The 18271-nt window shown below is 33.8% G+C and overlaps 1 protein-coding gene and 1 pseudogene across 3 annotated transcripts; both read left to right on the top strand.

The window, feature by feature from the left end:
• The first annotated feature begins 1725 nt into the window (after nt 1–1725).
• Nucleotides 1726–6574, top strand: LOC107769889 (putative disease resistance protein RGA3). 2 transcript variants are annotated; one of them, XM_075229391.1, is made up of 3 exons: nt 1727–1969; nt 2924–6122; nt 6232–6574. In XM_075229391.1, the coding sequence occupies exon 2, from the start codon at nt 3385–3387 to the stop codon at nt 6094–6096; it is 2712 nt and encodes a 903-aa protein (XP_075085492.1). In that variant the 5' UTR covers nt 1727–1969; nt 2924–3384; the 3' UTR covers nt 6097–6122; nt 6232–6574. The 2 variants fall into 2 exon arrangements, with proteins under 2 accessions (XP_016444630.2, XP_075085492.1); XM_016589144.2 differs by having other exon boundaries at nt 1726–6122.
• A 6067-nt stretch (nt 6575–12641) lies between these two features.
• LOC107769888 (putative disease resistance protein RGA3) lies at nt 12642–16473 on the top strand (annotated as a pseudogene). The gene is made up of 2 exons (XR_001644500.2): nt 12642–15981; nt 16084–16473. The product of XR_001644500.2 is annotated as a putative disease resistance protein RGA3 (transcript).
• Nucleotides 16474–18271: the final 1798 nt, after the last annotated feature.

Here is an 18271-nt window from a genome sequence, read left to right as displayed (position 1 = left end):
CCAGTAGTGGGATTTTACTGGATTGTTGTTGTTGTTGTTGCTTTTTATTATGTTGCCACTTGGCATACTATGGTATCTTTGCCTCTCCTATTATATATAGATAGATTTAAATTCAAACTTAAAAAGAGTAACTAATTATTAAAAATAAATAATGCATATAATTTTTTAAAATTTAAATTCAAAACGAAACTAATTTTTACCTAACCTAACTAACTTTGTCCTAAAATTGCCAAGTAGCTTTTTATTATGTTGCCACTTGACATACTATGGTGTCTTTGCCTCTCATATTATATATAGATAGATTTAAATTCAAACTCAAAAAGATTAACTAATTATTAATAATAAATAACATATATCATTTTTTAAATTTTAAATTAAAAAAGAAATTAATATTTACCTAACCTAACTAACTTTGTCCTAAAATTGCCAAGTGACTTTTTATTATGTTGCCACTTGGCATACTATGGTGTCTTTGCCTCTCCTATTATATATAGATAGATTTAAATTCAAACTCAAAAAGAGTAACTAATTATTAATAATAAATAACGCATATCATTTTTAAAAATTTAAATTCAAAAAGAAACTAATATTTACCTAGCCTAACTAACTTTGTCCTAAAATTGCCAAGTGGCTTTTTATTATATTGCCACTTGGCATACTATGGTGTCTTTGCCTCTCATATTATATATAGATAGATTTAAATTCAAACTCAAAAAGATTAACTAATTATTAATAATAAATAACATATATCATTTTTTAAATTTTAAATTAAAAAAGAAATTAATATTTACCTAACCTAACTAACTTTGTCCTAAAATTGCCAAGTGACTTTTTATTATGTTGCCACTTGGCATACTATGGTGTCTTTGCCTCTCCTATTATATATAGATAGATTTAAATTCAAACTCAAAAAGAGTAACTAATTATTAATAATAAATAACGCATATCATTTTTAAAAATTTAAATTCAAAAAGAAACTAATATTTACCTAGCCTAACTAACTTTGTCCTAAAATTGCCAAGTGGCTTTTTATTATATTGCCACTTGGCATACTATGGTGTCTTTGCCTCTCATATCATATATAGATAGATTTAAATTCAAACTCAAAAAAAGTAACTAATTATTAATAATAAATAACGCATATCATTTTTTAAAATTTAAATTCAAAAAAAAACTAATATTTACCTAACCTAACTAACTTTGTCCTAAAATTGTCGAGTGACTTTTTATTATGTTGCCACTTGGCATACTATGGTGTCTTTGTCTCTCCTATTATATATAGATAGATATATAGATATAGATTTAAATTCAAAAATAATAACCAATAATTAATTATTAACTAAATAACTAATTATTAACTATTTATGCTATGTGGCTTTTTTCTAGTCTGTCACTTGGCTTAAGAAGAGGTTTTTTCCTCTCCTTTTAATAAGATAATATAGATTAAAGATTCTATATGGCTATTATAGAGAAGTAATTTTACAAAGAGCGTTCTGCTATAAATATGGTTGTTGTTGTTATAGTTAAAAAGTTGTTAGAGAGAGTTAAAATATAAATAAAAAATCGGTTACGAAGATACTTGACTTTTATAGTGAATGATTATAGAGGTCTTACTATTAAAAATTAGTATAAGTTAAACAGGGCGGCAACCAAATAAGAAGCTGGTGCAATTTTTACCACAGGAAAGGGTCTTATAACATATTTGTAGTGAACAATGAAACTGAATCTTAATCTTAAATAATAGCCCAAATATATCACACCATCACAAAGTTTTAGCTCCAATCACTTGAAAAGAAGTGAACCTATTTGCGACTAAATTCAGATCTCTCTTTTGGTCATTTCCTCAAACTCTTCTTCCCCCGACTAAAACATCAAAAACAAAACAAACATCTACATAAAAGCAAAGTGCAGAGATATGTGTGGTCTGATAGATATTTGGACAAGTGAATTTGCAAAGTTGCAGAATAAGGTGGGTCAAAGTCAAGGTGCTGAACCCATTTTCTCAAAAGGGTCGAATCTAAAAACTGAATTAATTGGTGAAAACCATGAGATTAAGAAAGGAAATTGGAGTTCCCACTCTGTTGTAAGGAAATTTGAGTCACTTAAAAAGTTGAATTGCTACTCTGAAGCTTCAATTTCTATGATTCTTGATTGATTGTGTTAGCCCTTGAAGTAAAGTGGACAGTGGACACTGTTTTACTACTGGTTTTTTTTTTTTTGGCTGTTATCTTTGTTTCTCTTTTAAATTTTTACTTTTGTTATGAGCTGAGATAGCTTTGCAGCTTTTCAATTAATTTCCACCACCTTGATGTTTGTGTGGGGGGAAATGTATAGTTTTAATTTGGTTTCTATCTAAGTTTGTCTATTAGTCTACAGATTTGATTTTCCTTAAATTCTATTCCCTCTAACTAAAACGAGCTATGTGCTTGATGACAAGTTAAGGACCTATAAATGTCAAATACTGGCTCCGCTTCTGATATTGATATCAATTGGTGAATGAAATTAACCACCTCATGATAGGTTCACCTATTAAAGAGAAATTTACATGGAATTGTCAGTAATAGGTTACATATTAGTAACTTACTAACTTAGAAAACGAAGCAAGTTACGTGCTACAACAGGTTTAAGTACACTAATAATGAAAGAAAATTTAATTACATTGTGAGAGCTCAATGAATTTTGGGGTCCAGGATAGTTTGTGACATTTGTAGTGAGGAAGAAACTTCCAAGTCAAGGTCTTCATCAACCCTTTAATATATTGTGTTAGGTAAAGGCTGCTTCTAATACAAAGACTTATACTACATTACTACTAGTTTGCAACAAAAAGGTTTTCAATCTTCAAATTCATATTACTTTCTCATCATGGCTGAAATTCTTTACGAGCTTGCTGCTGAGATCTTGAAAAACTTGGGTTCTCTTTCAGTTCAAGAAATAGGATCAATTTGGGGACTAAGCGATGAGCTTCGCAAGCTTTCTGGTACAGTTTCTTCAATCCAAGCTGTACTAATTGACGCGGAGGAGCAGCAGCAGAGTAGCCACGAGGTGAGGGATTGGATAAGGAAACTTAAAAAAGTTTTCTTTGAGGCTGATGATCTCTTGGATGACTTTGCTACTGAAGTTACGCATCGAAAATTGGTGAATAAGGTAAGCATCTTCTTCTCAAAGTCAAATCCTGTGCTTTATAATGTTAAGATAAGTAAGCGTCTCAAGGTCATTCGAGAAAATCTAGATGTAATTGCAAAAGATAAGGCCTCCTTAAACCTTGTTGAAAGGAGGCAACCTTTGCTTCTTGAGTCTAATTTGGATAGAGAGACTTATTCATTTGTGCCTGATGGAGAAGTCATTGGAAGGAATGATGATAGAACGAAAATTCTAGATTTTCTTATGGATGCTGAGGTAAATGAGAATGTTGTGGTTATATCAATTGTTGGCCTTGGCGGACTAGGAAAGACCACTCTTGCGCAATCGGTGTATAATAGTGAAATGGTTCAGGAAAAATTTGATAAAAGATTGTGGGTTTGTGTTTCAGACGTTTTTGAAGTGAAAGTGATTGCAGAAAAAATCGTCGAATCTGCAGGAGGGGAGAAAGCTAATTACCTTCAACTTGATGCACTGCAAAAGCAACTTCGAGAAATGCTTGATGGGAAGAAATATCTACTGGTGCTCGATGATGTGTGGAACGAAGATGCCTTGAAATGGTCGAGATTGAAAAATATGCTGATCGGTGGAGCCAAGGGAAGTAAGATTTTAGTAACTACTCGTTCAGATGTAGTTGCGGAAGTTTCAGGTAGTGTTCACCAACATAAATTAGGGGACCTTGCAAAAGAAGAAGCATGGGCATTGTTTGAAAAAATGGCATTTGAGTGTAACAAAGAGAGTGAAAATTCGAGTTTGGTGGAAATAGGAAAGGAAATTGTAAAGAAGTGTGGAGGAGTTCCTCTTGCAATAAGGTCAGTAGGAAGCCTACTACGCCTAAAAAGGACGGAGGATGAATGGATATATTTCAAGAATCAAGATTTGTCAAGTATCACACAAGGAGGCGATAGTGTCATGGCCATTTTGAGATTGAGCTATAATCACCTTCCTCACCATCTAAAGATATGCTTCGCATATTGTTCCCTCTTTCCAAAAGATTTCCTAATTGATAGAGTTGATTTGATGGATATGTGGATTGCTCAAGGCTTCATTCAATCAACTATTAGCAACAGAGACAATGTGGAGGACGTTGCAAATTCGTATTTCGTGGATTTGTTAAGAAGGTCATTCTTTCAAGAAACTGAAGAAGACAAATCATTTCGGCATTTTTGCAAAATGCACGATCTTATTCATGATCTCGCGAAAGAAGTTGCAGATAGGGATTTCTTCTGTATCACTAAAACAGAAGATACAAAGATTGTCCCAGAACAAGCGCTCCATGCTTCTTGTTTATTCCGGATTAATGGTTCATTGGCATTTCCCAAACCCTTCTATGCGAAGCATATGAAATTGCGGACATTTATTTACCTAAATGGGTACGAAGCATATGTAATGAGCAATTCAACGTTAGAGAGAATGCTTGCAAGTTTTGAATGTTTACGTGTTCTGCATCTATGTCACCTGCAGATAATATTTCTGCCTCAATCTTTAGGTGGATTGAAGCATCTAAGATATCTTGCTATTTCCTCTACAAGCATTGTTACTTTACCAAATTCCATCACGAAGTTGCATAATCTACAAGTTTTAAAGTTGGATTGCATTAAACTCAGAAAATTGCCAAGAGATATTTGGAGATTGGTGAGTCTTCGAAGTTTGATGTGTTCGTGGTGCCAATCATTAACCCATATTCCACCAGGACTGTGGCAGTTGGCAAGTGTCACGCATTTGGATTTTGATGGTTGCTATTCATTGGAAGATATGCCACCTGGAATTGGCCAATTGACATCTCTACGGACATTGACAAGTTTTGTTGTAGGCAAAGAAAGTCGCATATCTGGTTTGGCAAGTGATAAGTTGAATGAATTAAAGGGCCTTGCTGATCTCAGAAATAGATTACACATTAAGTTCATGGGACGAGCCCGTGCAATTGGAGAAAGAATACCTACCGATGTAGTGAAAAGAATGAAACATCTTCGAGAGCTGTTCGTAGAGTTCGATTACGGAAATCAAGAGGATGATACTGGAGCAGATCTGATAATGTTGGAGGCCCTGCAGCCGCACCAAAACATTGAAAGGTTGCGAATAGAAAATTATAGTGGATCAAGGTTCCCAAGTTGGTTGATGGTTGATAATCTTGGCTTTTTGCTACCCAAGCTTGTTTTTCTAAATATCACATATTGTCGTAAATGCCAAAAGCTCCCACCATTATGGCGACTGCCTTCTCTCGAGGATCTTGAACTCCAATGGAATCTTGACGGTGATGATGATAAATTCATGTTACCATCAAATTCTCCTACATATGAGTGCTACTTCCCTTCGCTAAAGGAACTTTCTTTCATGATAATAAGTGAGAAGATATTGAAGCAAATTCTTTGCCCTTTTCCTCATCCTCTTTTCAATTTAAATAGCTTGAGTCTAATTTCTATCGAGGGCCTGGAAACTATGCCAGAGGATTCGTTCAAGTGTCTCACTTCGCTCCAATCCTTGTTAATTATTAACTGCAGAAATCTGGTCTCTCTATCCAGATGTCTAACTCATCTCACTTCCCTTGAGTCTTTATGTATAATGAATTGCCCTCTGCTTGATTTGTCGAAAGAAGAAGCAATGCAATTTGAAGTCCGGGGGAATTTATCAACTTTCAAAGTTAGCACTCTTGACAAGCTAATGTCGCTACCAGTTTGGCTCCAACATTTCTCGGGTACTTTGAAATCAATAGAGATTCGGGACTGTTATAACTTCACAACAATTCCAGAATGGATAGGCGACCTCATTGCCCTTAATCGGTTGGAAATTATTGATTTACCTATGTTGACATCCTTTCCAGAAGGCATGCGATCTCTCGCAGCATTGCAAGTGCTAATTGTTACAAGATGTTCATCAAGTCTGAAGCAAAGATGCGAGAAAGAAGTAGGAGAGGACTGGCCTAAGATTGCTCACATTCCACGAGTTGAGATAGACTAAGATTTGATAATCCGCTGCAAGTTCAGGTAATTATTCTTTTATTGCCTGTTTAGGTTGATATTTCTCGTCGTCTCGTAATGTGTTGTTTTATACTGTATATAACATTGTATTGTATTGTGCTGTTGTCTGCTGAAGGCTCGAAGCAATGTATGGATAGAAGGATGAGTAAGCATGAGTTTACCAGTGGAAGGCGGGTGAAGGTCAAGGTGCTGAACACCATTTTGAAAAGTGAAAACCATGAAGTTAAGGAGTTTTCTTGATTTCTCTGTTTGCAACTTCTCAATTAGTTCCCACCTTGATGTTTGTAGGGGATAATGTATATGTTTAATTTTGTTTCTGGATAAATTTGTGTGTAGATCTGATTTTCCTTTACAGTTTTTTTCTGCCCATCCTTTTCGTCTGTTACTTTAGTAAAAAATATTCGTCCAAAATATTTGTCACTTTAAAAATCAAGACAACATTATTTATCTTTTTTCAACTCCACTGTTCCTGCTCCAAGAAGGCATCACATTACTCAATTAAAGAAAGATATTCGAGTAACAAAGCTTCGATCTTTTTATTTTTTTAATTGCTTTCGGTGCAGGTATATATTCGGGACGACTCTTTTTACCCATAGCTATCACTTTTATAGGTTTATCACTCATTGTCTCGCTATTCCTTAATTCATCCCAAATTAAAAATTTCCTCTAGGTTAAGAGAGTGGACTTCACGGTGTTCCATCTTTTCGAAGAGATAGATTCGAACCCCTACTTTCTTGCTATTAAATGATTTTCTTAAGGTATGTCGTCTTTCTTAAAAAATAAGGATAATGCATAAAATTCTCCCCGACCTATGATCATATTATCAACTACACACATTTTCTTTTTGGGGGTCCTATTATCCCCCTGAACTATTTTAAAGTAAAATTATCTACCCCTTAAAAAGCTACAATCATATATGTACAAAGTGGTAAAATACACCCGCCTAAAATATGTATTTCTTACTTAAAAACTTTTTTTCACCTTTTTCTCCTTCTTCCTTATTTTCCTATTTGCATCCTTCGTTAACATATCCGGCCAAAAGGCAAAAGCCTCGTCTCGGCTCTAACTCCAAAAGATTGACAATCTGGACGTCACTAGTTTTTCTTTGCATTATGGCTTTTTGTTAAGTATGAATTGTAAATTTAGTAACTTTGCTAATAAGACAACTAATGATTAAACCAAAAAAATTGTAGTCCTTCCACTCATGGTATCAGCCCATCTCGCTAGACATGGACTTCGATATGTCTAACATAAAGTATTTCTTAAAGCATTCTTTTTTTCTCTTTCCTAATTTCTCAACCATTTTTCATTTCAATGGTCGGAACTTGTTAAAAGCTAAATGTCCATCCTGATCTTTGTTTTTAACATGACTTGCTGTATACGACGAGATCTTTATTCTCCGGTGAACTGAGTTTTTGATAGGTTTTATTTAATACTTGTTTGATATTGACAAATCTGGCCGGAGAACGAAACTCTGACGAAGAGCCTTGCTCCAGCGAAACTCCATTGTTGTTGACCGTTTTGACTATTCGTAGGTTCTTCACTGAATCATGCTCGTTGCTCCCTCTAGTTGTAGCTCTGTTTTTGTTATCAAACATATCTGCTTTTGATTTCTGGGTTGATTTTACGTTGTATTGGATTTTCACTCGGGCATTTCGCCGTTGAAACGATGTTCCCGTTGTTCGTACGAGAAGAGGTTTAGAAGACGAAGGAGACTAATTAATTAGATGTAATTAATTGTGTAATGTCCAATCAAAAGATGACACTTGTGCATGTTAATCAATTTTAAAATTATTTATGTAACTTCCACTTGCCCTTAAGAGAGAGTGCGCACTCTCTATGCCGTATCAGCACTTAGAGTGGTATTTATTACACTTTAAAATAGTTTATGGGGTAATAAGATCCTTGAAAAGAAAAATTGTGTAGTTAATAGTATGGTTATAGGTCGTGGAGAATTTTACACATTATCCCTAAAAAAATGTACTGCTAAGAGTCTTATTTTAAAGAATGTCACCAACATATTGAGACAAATTTAAAATATAAGTTGTCTCCACGTTGAAAGGGGACAAACAATACGGTCTTTTTAATAATCTGAATGATCATAGTGCACGAAGTGTTAGTGGATATTTAAAAACCGATTAAACCTACCGAATTATACCGTATCGAACCGATTTTTAGGTTTCTTTTAATAAAATCGTAGATTTTTATATAAATCTATAACTGTACTGATAATTAAGGTAGGTTTTTATTTTATGAAAATAAACCGAAAAAATACCGAACCGTACCGAATAAATTTACAATGCGAAAAATATATTTATATGTTAAGTTTAAAAATAATAAAGCATTAAATTTTGTTTAGGGCCTTGGAATAATGAAACAGTTACAAACCAACAAGTAATTAAACTCAAAATCGTAATTCCCAAACCTATTATGCTACTTCTATTGAAACTAAATTATTTTCAGGATATTCACTAGCAAGACATAAGGTATTGTAGCGATTATGAGTAGCAACCTACAATGTATTGAATATATTTTCTTTCGTATGAATTAGATTTATCTTTTTGAAATGTTTAATCTTCTATATTCTTGAATCCCAACTTGGTTAATATCTTTCCACTCGTGTGATTTATATTTTCTTTGTATTTGCTTAGTTTCGTTTACGCTGCTTAGAATATTTGATGGATTTATACTCGAGTTATCTTTCATATTTTCTTAATTCATCACCTTTTAAACTGTAAAAATATCTAGAGAGTTTTACTAAAAATCCTATAAAAGTACGTATGTTATTGCATTCTACTTATACTAATGACTTTTACATGACATTTAAAAATATTATCGAAAATTTACCGAACCGTACTAATACCGAAGAGAAACCGACATGATTGAGACGATTTTGAAAAATCTAATTTTGATTATACATAATAAAATAACCGAAAAATTGGTATGATACAAAATTTATAAAATAACTGGCCCAATCGAACCATTAACACCCCTAAGTGCACCCCACAATTGGTTAGCAAGGTAAATAATTAGCGCACATAATCTTCAATAAATTATAAGTATTAGATCTTAGGATAATTTCAGTTTATTAAGACAAGGCCTTAGACGAGGAGAATACAGGCTTTTTTCTCATTGTTTTCTTTTTCTTTTTTTGCATTGGAAAAAGTTAACGTGTTAAAAATAAAAAAAAAAGTATAAATAATGTCAAAATGCATTGCAATTGAGGAATTATCTGTTAGCGGGACATAAAAAACGTATATTTGCATTTTAGAAAAATTGCGTTTCAGGTCATCATTTTTGTATTTTAAAAATCTCATTCGCAATTACAGAGTAAATAATCTCCTATGGCCAAGTACAAATTGAATAGAAGAAAATAACGCTGTAAATTTTTATTTTTGTATTTTATATTACTGATTTCTTATACATTATTTTTATCGATCTCAGAGGAAAGGGTCTTTTGCATCTATACCCAGTTTTGGGATCACAATTGAAGCTATACTACTTTATAAAAATATTTGTACGACTACCCACTTTACGATCAACTTGAGATTTATCGGGTTTGAAGTTAAAAAAATAGTTTGAAGTGCAATGCACTTAAGGCCAATTAAGCCTAAAGTGTAAAAATTGCACTTAAGATGCACTTAAGGCCAAATAGGTTTGAAATGTAATAAATATTTTCATGCACTTAAGGTGAGAGAGGTCTGAAGTGAAAAAATAGCACTTCAGATGCACTTAAGGCTAATAGGTCTGAAGTGCAACCAGCGGTTTTATGCACTTAAGGCCAAGAAGTCTTAAGTGAAAAAATTGCACTTAAGATGCACTTAAAGCCAAATAGGTCTAAAATGCAACCAATGGTATCATGCACTTAAGATCAATAAGTTTGAAGTGAAATTTTTTTACTTCAGATACACTTAAGACCAAATAGGTCTGAAATACAACCAATGTTTTCATGTACTTAAGGCCAAATAGGCCTAAAGTGCAAATTACCGAGAAATAGAAATTTATTCATCGAATTTTAACAATCTAATATACGATTTAACACCTAAATCTACTCCAAATAAACTCAAATTTGAAACATAACCTCCAAATATCATCAAGAACAAACCCCAATCATCAATTTGTCAAAACAACAATAAATCGAATGAACCTATTTTGCAATTAAGAAAAAGAATAAGAAGAAACCCTAAACAATAGTAAAAGAAATAAAGAGTTACGGCAGCTCACCACTGTAAAACATTATAAACTACCTTAAAATATATTCACAAACACCATATAAAATATCTTTCACCCGAAGAAGAAGAAAGAGGAGAAAAATGCGTGAAGTTGTTTAAACTTTGGGTACTACAGTCAATCCTCTCTATAATAGTCTCGTTTGTTCCGATATTTTTTGACTTTTATAGTGAATAGCTATTATACACCTATAAGCATTTGACGTTTAAATATTTTTTGATTGTTATAGATAAAACTTAACCAAAATTCAATTATTTTTCCTTCTTGAATGTTACGTATAAAAAGATAAGAAAATTATTCAAATTTAAAATCTCAAAAGACATGCATATTTCACTAGTTAAATATTGAATAAAGCTAATATATTATTAATAAATTCATAACTGAAAGTGTAAAGATTTAAACTCTTAGGCAAATATTTTAAAGCTACCTAAGAAAATAATTTTCTTCAAGATTGATGGAAAAAGTTTGTAATTGTAGCTTGTTTCGTAGATTTTATTCTCTTACTAGCGATATAACGCTTGAATTGGCGAAGATTCGTGTCCAAATTTTCAGCAAAAAAGGTATCTAATAACTTTCCCTTGAATACAATCTAAGAACTTAACAGTTAAATATTCTATCTAAATAGTTTTTGAATTTTGTCCAATGGAAAAGACATCATGTGCAAATCTTCAAATATTATATCTTATGCAGGAAGGAAACTTTATTTAATGCAAAAAATTGTATGCATATTTTTAGAATTATTATTAGTAATATTAAAGATTCTATATAGCTATTATAAAGAGGTAATTTTACAAAGAGTGTTCTGCTATAAATATGATTGTTGATGTTATAGGTAAAATATTGTTATAGAGAGTTAAAATATAACCTAAAAAAGCAGTTTCGAAGAAACTTGACTTTTATAGTGAATGGTTATTATATAAAGATGTTGTTATAGATATATTTAACGGTAGTTAAAAAAATTTAAAAAATAGGTACAAATTAAATGGGCTACCAAATAAGAGTACATGAAAGGGGTCGTATAACTTATTAGTAGTGAAGTATGAAAATATAATGGCGCAAATATATCCCACCATCACAAAGTTTTAGCTCCAATCACTTGAAAATAAATGAACCTATCTTATGACTAAATTCAGATCTCTCTTTTGGTCATTTCCTCAAACTCTTCTTCCCCCGGCTAAATCATCAAAAACAAAACAAACCCATATAACATCTACATAAAGCAAAGTGCAGAGATATGTCTGGTCTGATAGATATTTGAACAAGTGAATTTGCAAAATTGCAGAACAAGGTGGGTCAAAGTCAAGGTGCTGAACCCATTTTCTCAAAAGGATCGACTCCAAAAACTGAATTAATTGGCGAAAACCATGAGATTAAGAAAGGAAATTGGAGTTCCCACTCTGTTGTAAGGAAACATCCACCAATTACTACTCTGAAGCTTCAATTTCTATGATTATTGATTGATTGTGTTAGCCCTTGAAGTAAAGTGGACACTGTTTTATTACACTCTTTTTTTTTGTTGCTATTATCTTTATTTTCTGTTTTAAATTTTTACTTTTGTGATGAGCTGAGATAGCTATTGCAGCTTTTCAATTTCCACCACCTTGATGTTTGTGGGGGAAAAAAAATGTATAGTTTTAATTTGGTTTCTATCTAAGTTTGTCTATTAGTCCATAAATGTTATTCCCTATAACTAAAATGAGTTATGTGTTTGTTGAAATTTTGTTTTTTTCAATCACTGCAGTAACTTTTTTAGTATAATAAGTTGCTTCGTTTTAGGATGAATTTCTATTTTAAATTTCTATTAGGTTGTTTAAGTTAGTTGAGATATTTTAGGTTTTTTGAATTTTAAATTATGGAAATTTTTTGTTCCTATTTGGCTATTTAAAGCCTTTTTATGCTTAATAAAATTATTTAAAGACATTTTCAACCAATACTTTTAATCTTTTTTGCTGCTCCATCTTTTAAAAAATCAAACAGTATTCGATGACAAGTTGAGAACTTATGAACTTCGAATCTTGGTTGCGCTTCTGATGATATCAATTTGTACATGAAGTTAACCACCTCATGATAGGTTCACCTATTAAAGAGAAATTTACATGGAATTGTCAGTAATAAGTTACATATTAGTAACTTACTAACTTAGAAAATGAAGCAAGTTAAGTGCTACAGGTATAAGTACAATAATAATAAAAGAAGATTTAATTATTGTTAGAGTTCAATGATTGTTGGGGTCCAAGTCAAGGTCTTCATCAACCCTTTAATATATTGTGTTAGGTAAAGGCTGCTTCTAATACTAGTTTGCAACAAAAAGGTGGTTGATCTTCAAATCATATTACTTTCTCATCATGGCTGAAATTCTTTACGGGCTTGCTGCTGAAATCTTGAAAAACTTGGCTTCTCTTGCAGCTCAAGAAGTAGGATCAATTCGAGGACTAAGCGATGAGCTTAGCAACCTTTCTGGTACAGTTTCTTCAATCCAATCTGTACTAATTGACGCGGAGGAGCAGCAGGGGAATAGCCATGAGGTGAGGGATTGGTTAAGGAAACTTAAAACAGTTTTCTTTGAGGCTGATGATCTCTTGGATGACTTTGCAACTGAAGTCACGCATCGAAAATTGGTGAGTAAGGTAAGCATCTTCTTCTCAAAGTCAAATCCTGTGCTTTATAATGTTAAGATAAGTAAGCGTCTCAAGGTCATTCGAGAAAATTTAGATGTAATTGCAAAAGATAAGGCCTACTTAAACCTTGTTGAAAGGAGGCAACCATTGCTTCTTGAGTCTAATTTGGATAGAGAGACTTATTCATTTGTGCCTGATGGAGAAGTCATTGGAAGGAATGATAATAAAAGGGAAATTCTAGATTTTCTTATGGATTCTAAGGTTAATGAGAATGTTGCGGTAATATCAGTTGTTGGCCTTGGTGGACTAGGAAAGACCACTCTCACGCAATCGGTGTATAATAGTGAAAATGGTTCGGAAAAGATTTGATAAAAGATTGTGGGTTTGTGTTTCAGATGTTTTTGAAGTGAAAGTGATTGCAGAAAAAATCGTAGAATCTGCAGGAGGGGAGAAGGCTAATTACCTTCAACTAGATGCTGTGCAAAACCAGCTTCGAGAAATGCTTGATGGGAAGAAATATCTACTGGTGCTCGATGATGTGTGGAACGAAGATGCCTTGAAATGGTCGAGATTGAAAAATATGTTGATCGGTGGAGCCAAGGGAAGTAAGATTTTAGTAACTACTCGTTCAAATGTAGTTGCGGAAGTTTCAGGTAGTGTTCGCCAACATAAATTAGGGGACCTCTCAAAAGAAGAGGCATGGGCATTGCTTGAAAAAATGGCGTTCGAATGTACCAAAGAGAGTGAAAATTCGAGTTTGGTGGAAATAGGAAAGGAAATTGTGAAAAAGTGTGGAGGAGTTCCTCTTGCAATAAGGTCAATAGGAAGCCTACTACGCCTAAAAAGAACGGAGGATGAGTGGATATATTTCAAGAATCAAGATTTGTCAAGTATCACACGAGGAGATGACAGTGTCATGGCCATTTTGATATTGAGCTATAATCACCTTCCTCACCATTTAAAGATATGCTTCGCATACTGTTCCCTCTTTCCAAAAGATTTCCGAATTGACAGAGTTGATTTGATTGATATGTGGATCGCTCAAGGCTTTATTCAATCAACTACTAGCAACAGAGACAGTGTGGAAGACGATGCAAATTCATATTTCGTGGATTTGTTAAGAAGGTCATTCTTTCAAGAAACTGAAGAGCATCATTTTTATCCGCATTGTTACAAAATGCACGATCTTATTCATGATCTCGCAAAAGAAGTTGCAGATAGAGAGCTCTTCTGTATCACTAAAACAGATGATACAGAGATTGTCCCAGAACAAGCGCTCCATGCTTCTTGTTTATTCCAGATTAATGATTCATTGGAATTTCCCGAACCCTTCTATGCGAAGCATATGAAGTTGCGGACATTTATTTACCTAAATGGGTCTCCATACAGTGTTATGAGCAATTCAATGTTAGAGAGAATGCTTGCAAGTTTTAAATGTTTACGCGTTCTGCATCTATGTCACCTGCAGATAAAAATTCTGCCTCAATCTTTAGGTGGACTGAAGCATCTAAGATATCTTGCTATTTCCTCTAGAAGCATTGTTACTTTACCAAATTCCATCACGAAGTTGCATAATCTACAAGTTTTAAAGTTGGTTAATTGCATTAAACTCAAAAAATTGCCAAGAGATATTTGGAGATTGGTGAGCCTTCGAAGTTTGATATGTTCGTGGTGCCAATCATTAACCCATATTCCACCAGGACTGTGGCAGTTGGCAAGTGTAACGCATTTGGATTTTGATGGTTGCGGTTCATTGGAAGATATGCCACCTGGAATTGGCCAATTGACATCTCTACGGACATTGAAAAGTTTTGTTGTAGGCAAAGAAAGTTGTATATCTGGTTTGGCAAGTGACAAGTTGAATGAATTTAAGGGCCTTGCTGATCTCAGAAATAGATTACACATTAAGTTCATGGGACGAGCCCGTGCAATTGGAGAAAGAATACCTACCGATGTAGTGAAAAGAATGAAACATCTTCGGAAGCTGTTTGTAGAGTTCGAATATGGAAATCAAGAGGATGATACTGGAGCTGATCTGATAATGTTGGAGGCCCTGCAGCCGCACCAAAACATTGAAAGCTTGCAAATAGAAAATTATAGTGGATCAAGCTTCCCAAGTTGGTTGATGGTTGATAATCTTGGCTTTTTGCTACCCAAGCTTGTTTATCTAAACATCAGAGATTGTCATAAATGCCAAAAGCTCCCACCATTATGGCGACTGCCTTCTCTCGAAGATCTTGTACTCCATTGGAATCTTGACGTCGTGGAGAGCATAGAAGGTGGTGATGATAAATTCATGCTACCATCAAATTCTCCTACATATGAGTGCTACTTCCCTTCCCTAAAACAACTTTATTTGGGGATAATAAGTGAGAAGATATTGAAACAAATTCTTTGCCCACCTCCTCATCCTTCTCCTCTTTTCAATGTAAATAGCTTGAGTCTATTTTCTATCGAGGGCCTAGCAACTATGCCAGAGGATTCGTTCAAGTGTCTCACTTCGCTCCAATCCTTGTTTATTAGTAACTGCAGAAATCTGGTCTCTCTATCCACATGTCTAACTCATCTCACTTCCCTCGAGTTTTTATGTATTGAGAATTGCCCTCTGCTTGATTTGTCGAACAAAGAAGCAATGCAATTTGATGTCCCGGGGAATTTATTGACTTTCAGTGTTAACATGCTTGACAAGCTAATGTCGCTTCCAGTTTGGCTCCAACATTTCTCGGGTACTTTGAAGTTTATAGTGATTCGGGGATGTCCTAACTTCACAACAATACCAGAATGGATAGGCGACCTCATTGCCCTTAATCGATTGGAAATTGATGTTTCACCTATGTTGACATCCTTTCCAGAAGGCCTGCGATCTCTCTCAGCATTGGAAATGCTAATTGTTACAAGATGTTCATCAAGTCTGAAGCAAAGATGCGAGAAGGAAGGAGGAGAGGACTGGCCTAAGATTGCTCACATCCCAAGAGTCGACATAAAAGAAGGGATTTGATTACAGGCTGCAAGTTGAGGTAATTATCTTTTTACTGCATGTTTGGGTTGATATTTCTCGTCGTCTCATAATCTGTTGTTTTATACTGTATATACTATTGTATTGTATTGTGTTGTTGAAGGCTTGAAGCAATGTCTGGATAGAAGGATGAGTAAGCATGAGTTTGCCAGTGGCGCCAAAAGGCGGGTGAAGGTCAAGGTGCTGAACACCAGTTTCTCAAAAGGTTCGAACCCAAAAAATGAATTGGTTGGTGAAAAGTGAAAACCATGAGGTTAAGGAAGGAAGCTGGAGTTTCCACTCTGTTCTTGGGAGATTTTAGTCACTTAAGAAGTTGCCAATTCTGCAGAATTACTATGAAGCTTCAATTTCTATGATTCTTGACTGTGTTAGCCCTTGAAGTAAAGTGGACAGTGGACACTGCTTTATCGTCTATCTGTTTGTTTTTACTTCCCTGATGAGTTGAGACTTGAGATAATTTTCATTTTGTTGGATAAAAATTTCACTTTTGTTGTTACTGCTACACTGTCTCGTTCCATCTTCTTGTGCCGAGGTCTATCGGAAATAGCCTCTCTACTCCTCCGGAGTAGGGTTAAGGTCTGACTACACACTACCCTCCCCAGACCCCACTTGTGGGATTTCACTGGGTTATTGTTGTTGCTGGGTAAAATTTTCGTGACTAAATTCAGATCTCTCTTTTAGTCATTGCCTCAACTCTTCTTCCCCCAACTAAAATCTTACATACTATTAAGGCATAGCTAATACATAGATCTAAACCAAAACCCCATCTAGTTCCTAATGATTCCAACTCCATATGAGAAGTTATATGCTGTTCAGTATCTAAGGAGAAAGGTACATAAAGAAGTCATAAACAAGAAAAGGATAGGTCAGTTCTGGGGAAAAGAAGATTCTTTTATTGTGACGGTATACTGAAAAAGGGGTGACATCAAGAGTTGAAGATCAATAATTAAAAGTGTAGTGATTTTGAAGTTTAGAAGTCCAAACAAAAACTACATAACCTTTTTCATGTATCTGAATTTTCAAAATGCATGGAACGCTTCTCGGATAATTCAATGTGATAGGCATTTGCACATGAGTTAGTCGATCTTAAGGGTCGGGGGAATCCCGATCTTCTAGCCTTGGTTTACTAGACATGTGACAGATAATCAGCAAGTAACTAATAACAGTCTCTTTAAAAAAAATTGTTACAATAAGTATATATATTTGATTCTGAACTCACAAAATCAAATGAGTTATGAGAGAATCTCAAAACTCGAATTCATAAAGTTTAAACGGAAAAGGCCAAAAATGCCCTTGAACTATTTGAAATAGCTCAAAAATACCTTCCGTTTGTTTTTGGTACCAAAAATATCGTTGTCGTCTATGTTTTGGACCACAAATGCCCCTTAAACCGTTAGTGTTGCAATTGAAGCTGACATGGCAGTCCAACTGGGTTAGATTTGCTTACATGGACATTCACCTAAGCAAACTAGCATGGCAAAATTATTTTTCGAAAATTTTTATTAAAATACAAAATCAACATTTATTCCGAAAAAAGTAAAAAAAATTCCGAAAAAAATTATTTATTTCGGAATTTTTTATTAAAACACAAAATCAACACTTATTCCGAAAAAAGTAAAAGATTTCCGGAAAAATTATAAGACCTTCAGATGAACCAATTGATACTTACACCAGAGGTGTACCTTTTGTGAAACTATAACAGATAAGCATCTAAAAATTTAGATCAAACTAATCATAAATTCACAAAAGAGAACATTGGAGTTTTTTAATTAAATCATAAACCCCAATCAAAAATAATTTTTCCGAAATTTTTTTACTTTTTTCGGAATAAGTGTTTGATTTTGTATTTTAATAAAAAAAATCCGAAATAAATAATTTTTCAGAAAGTTTTTACTTTTTCGGAATAAGTGTTGATTTTGTATTTTAATAAAAAAATTCGAAAAATTAATTTTTTCGAAAAAATAATTTTGCCATGCTGGATTACTTAGGTGGATGGTCACGTAAACAAATCTAATCCAGAGTTGGACTGTCATGTCAGCTTCAATTGCAAGACTAGCGGTTTAAGGGACATTTGTGGTCCAAAATATAGATATCATGGATATTTTTGGTACCAAAAACAAACGGAAGGTATTTTTGAACTATTTCAAATAGTTCAAGGGTATTTTTAGCCATTTTCCAAAGTTTAAATCCTGAAACAGCATCATCTATGTTAGCACCAAATGAATTATTCCATTCTTCCAATACTTACTTTCTCAAGCAAAATTTATTCTAAGGACCTTTGTCCATTAAAA

Source organism: Nicotiana tabacum, chromosome 14 (genome assembly GCF_000715075.1).
Source record: "Nicotiana tabacum cultivar K326 chromosome 14, ASM71507v2, whole genome shotgun sequence".
Classification (NCBI taxonomy): Eukaryota; Viridiplantae; Streptophyta; class Magnoliopsida; order Solanales; family Solanaceae; genus Nicotiana; species Nicotiana tabacum.
Note: the sequence above shows the minus strand (reverse complement) of the source record. Positions and strands in the feature narration are given on the sequence as shown.

Bases quoted from the DNA above. Each gene is read 5' to 3' on its own strand.
- LOC107769889 (XM_016589144.2), top strand. From the start codon at position 2,863: ATGGCTGAAATTCTTTACGAGCTTGCTGCTGAGATCTTGAAAAACTTG.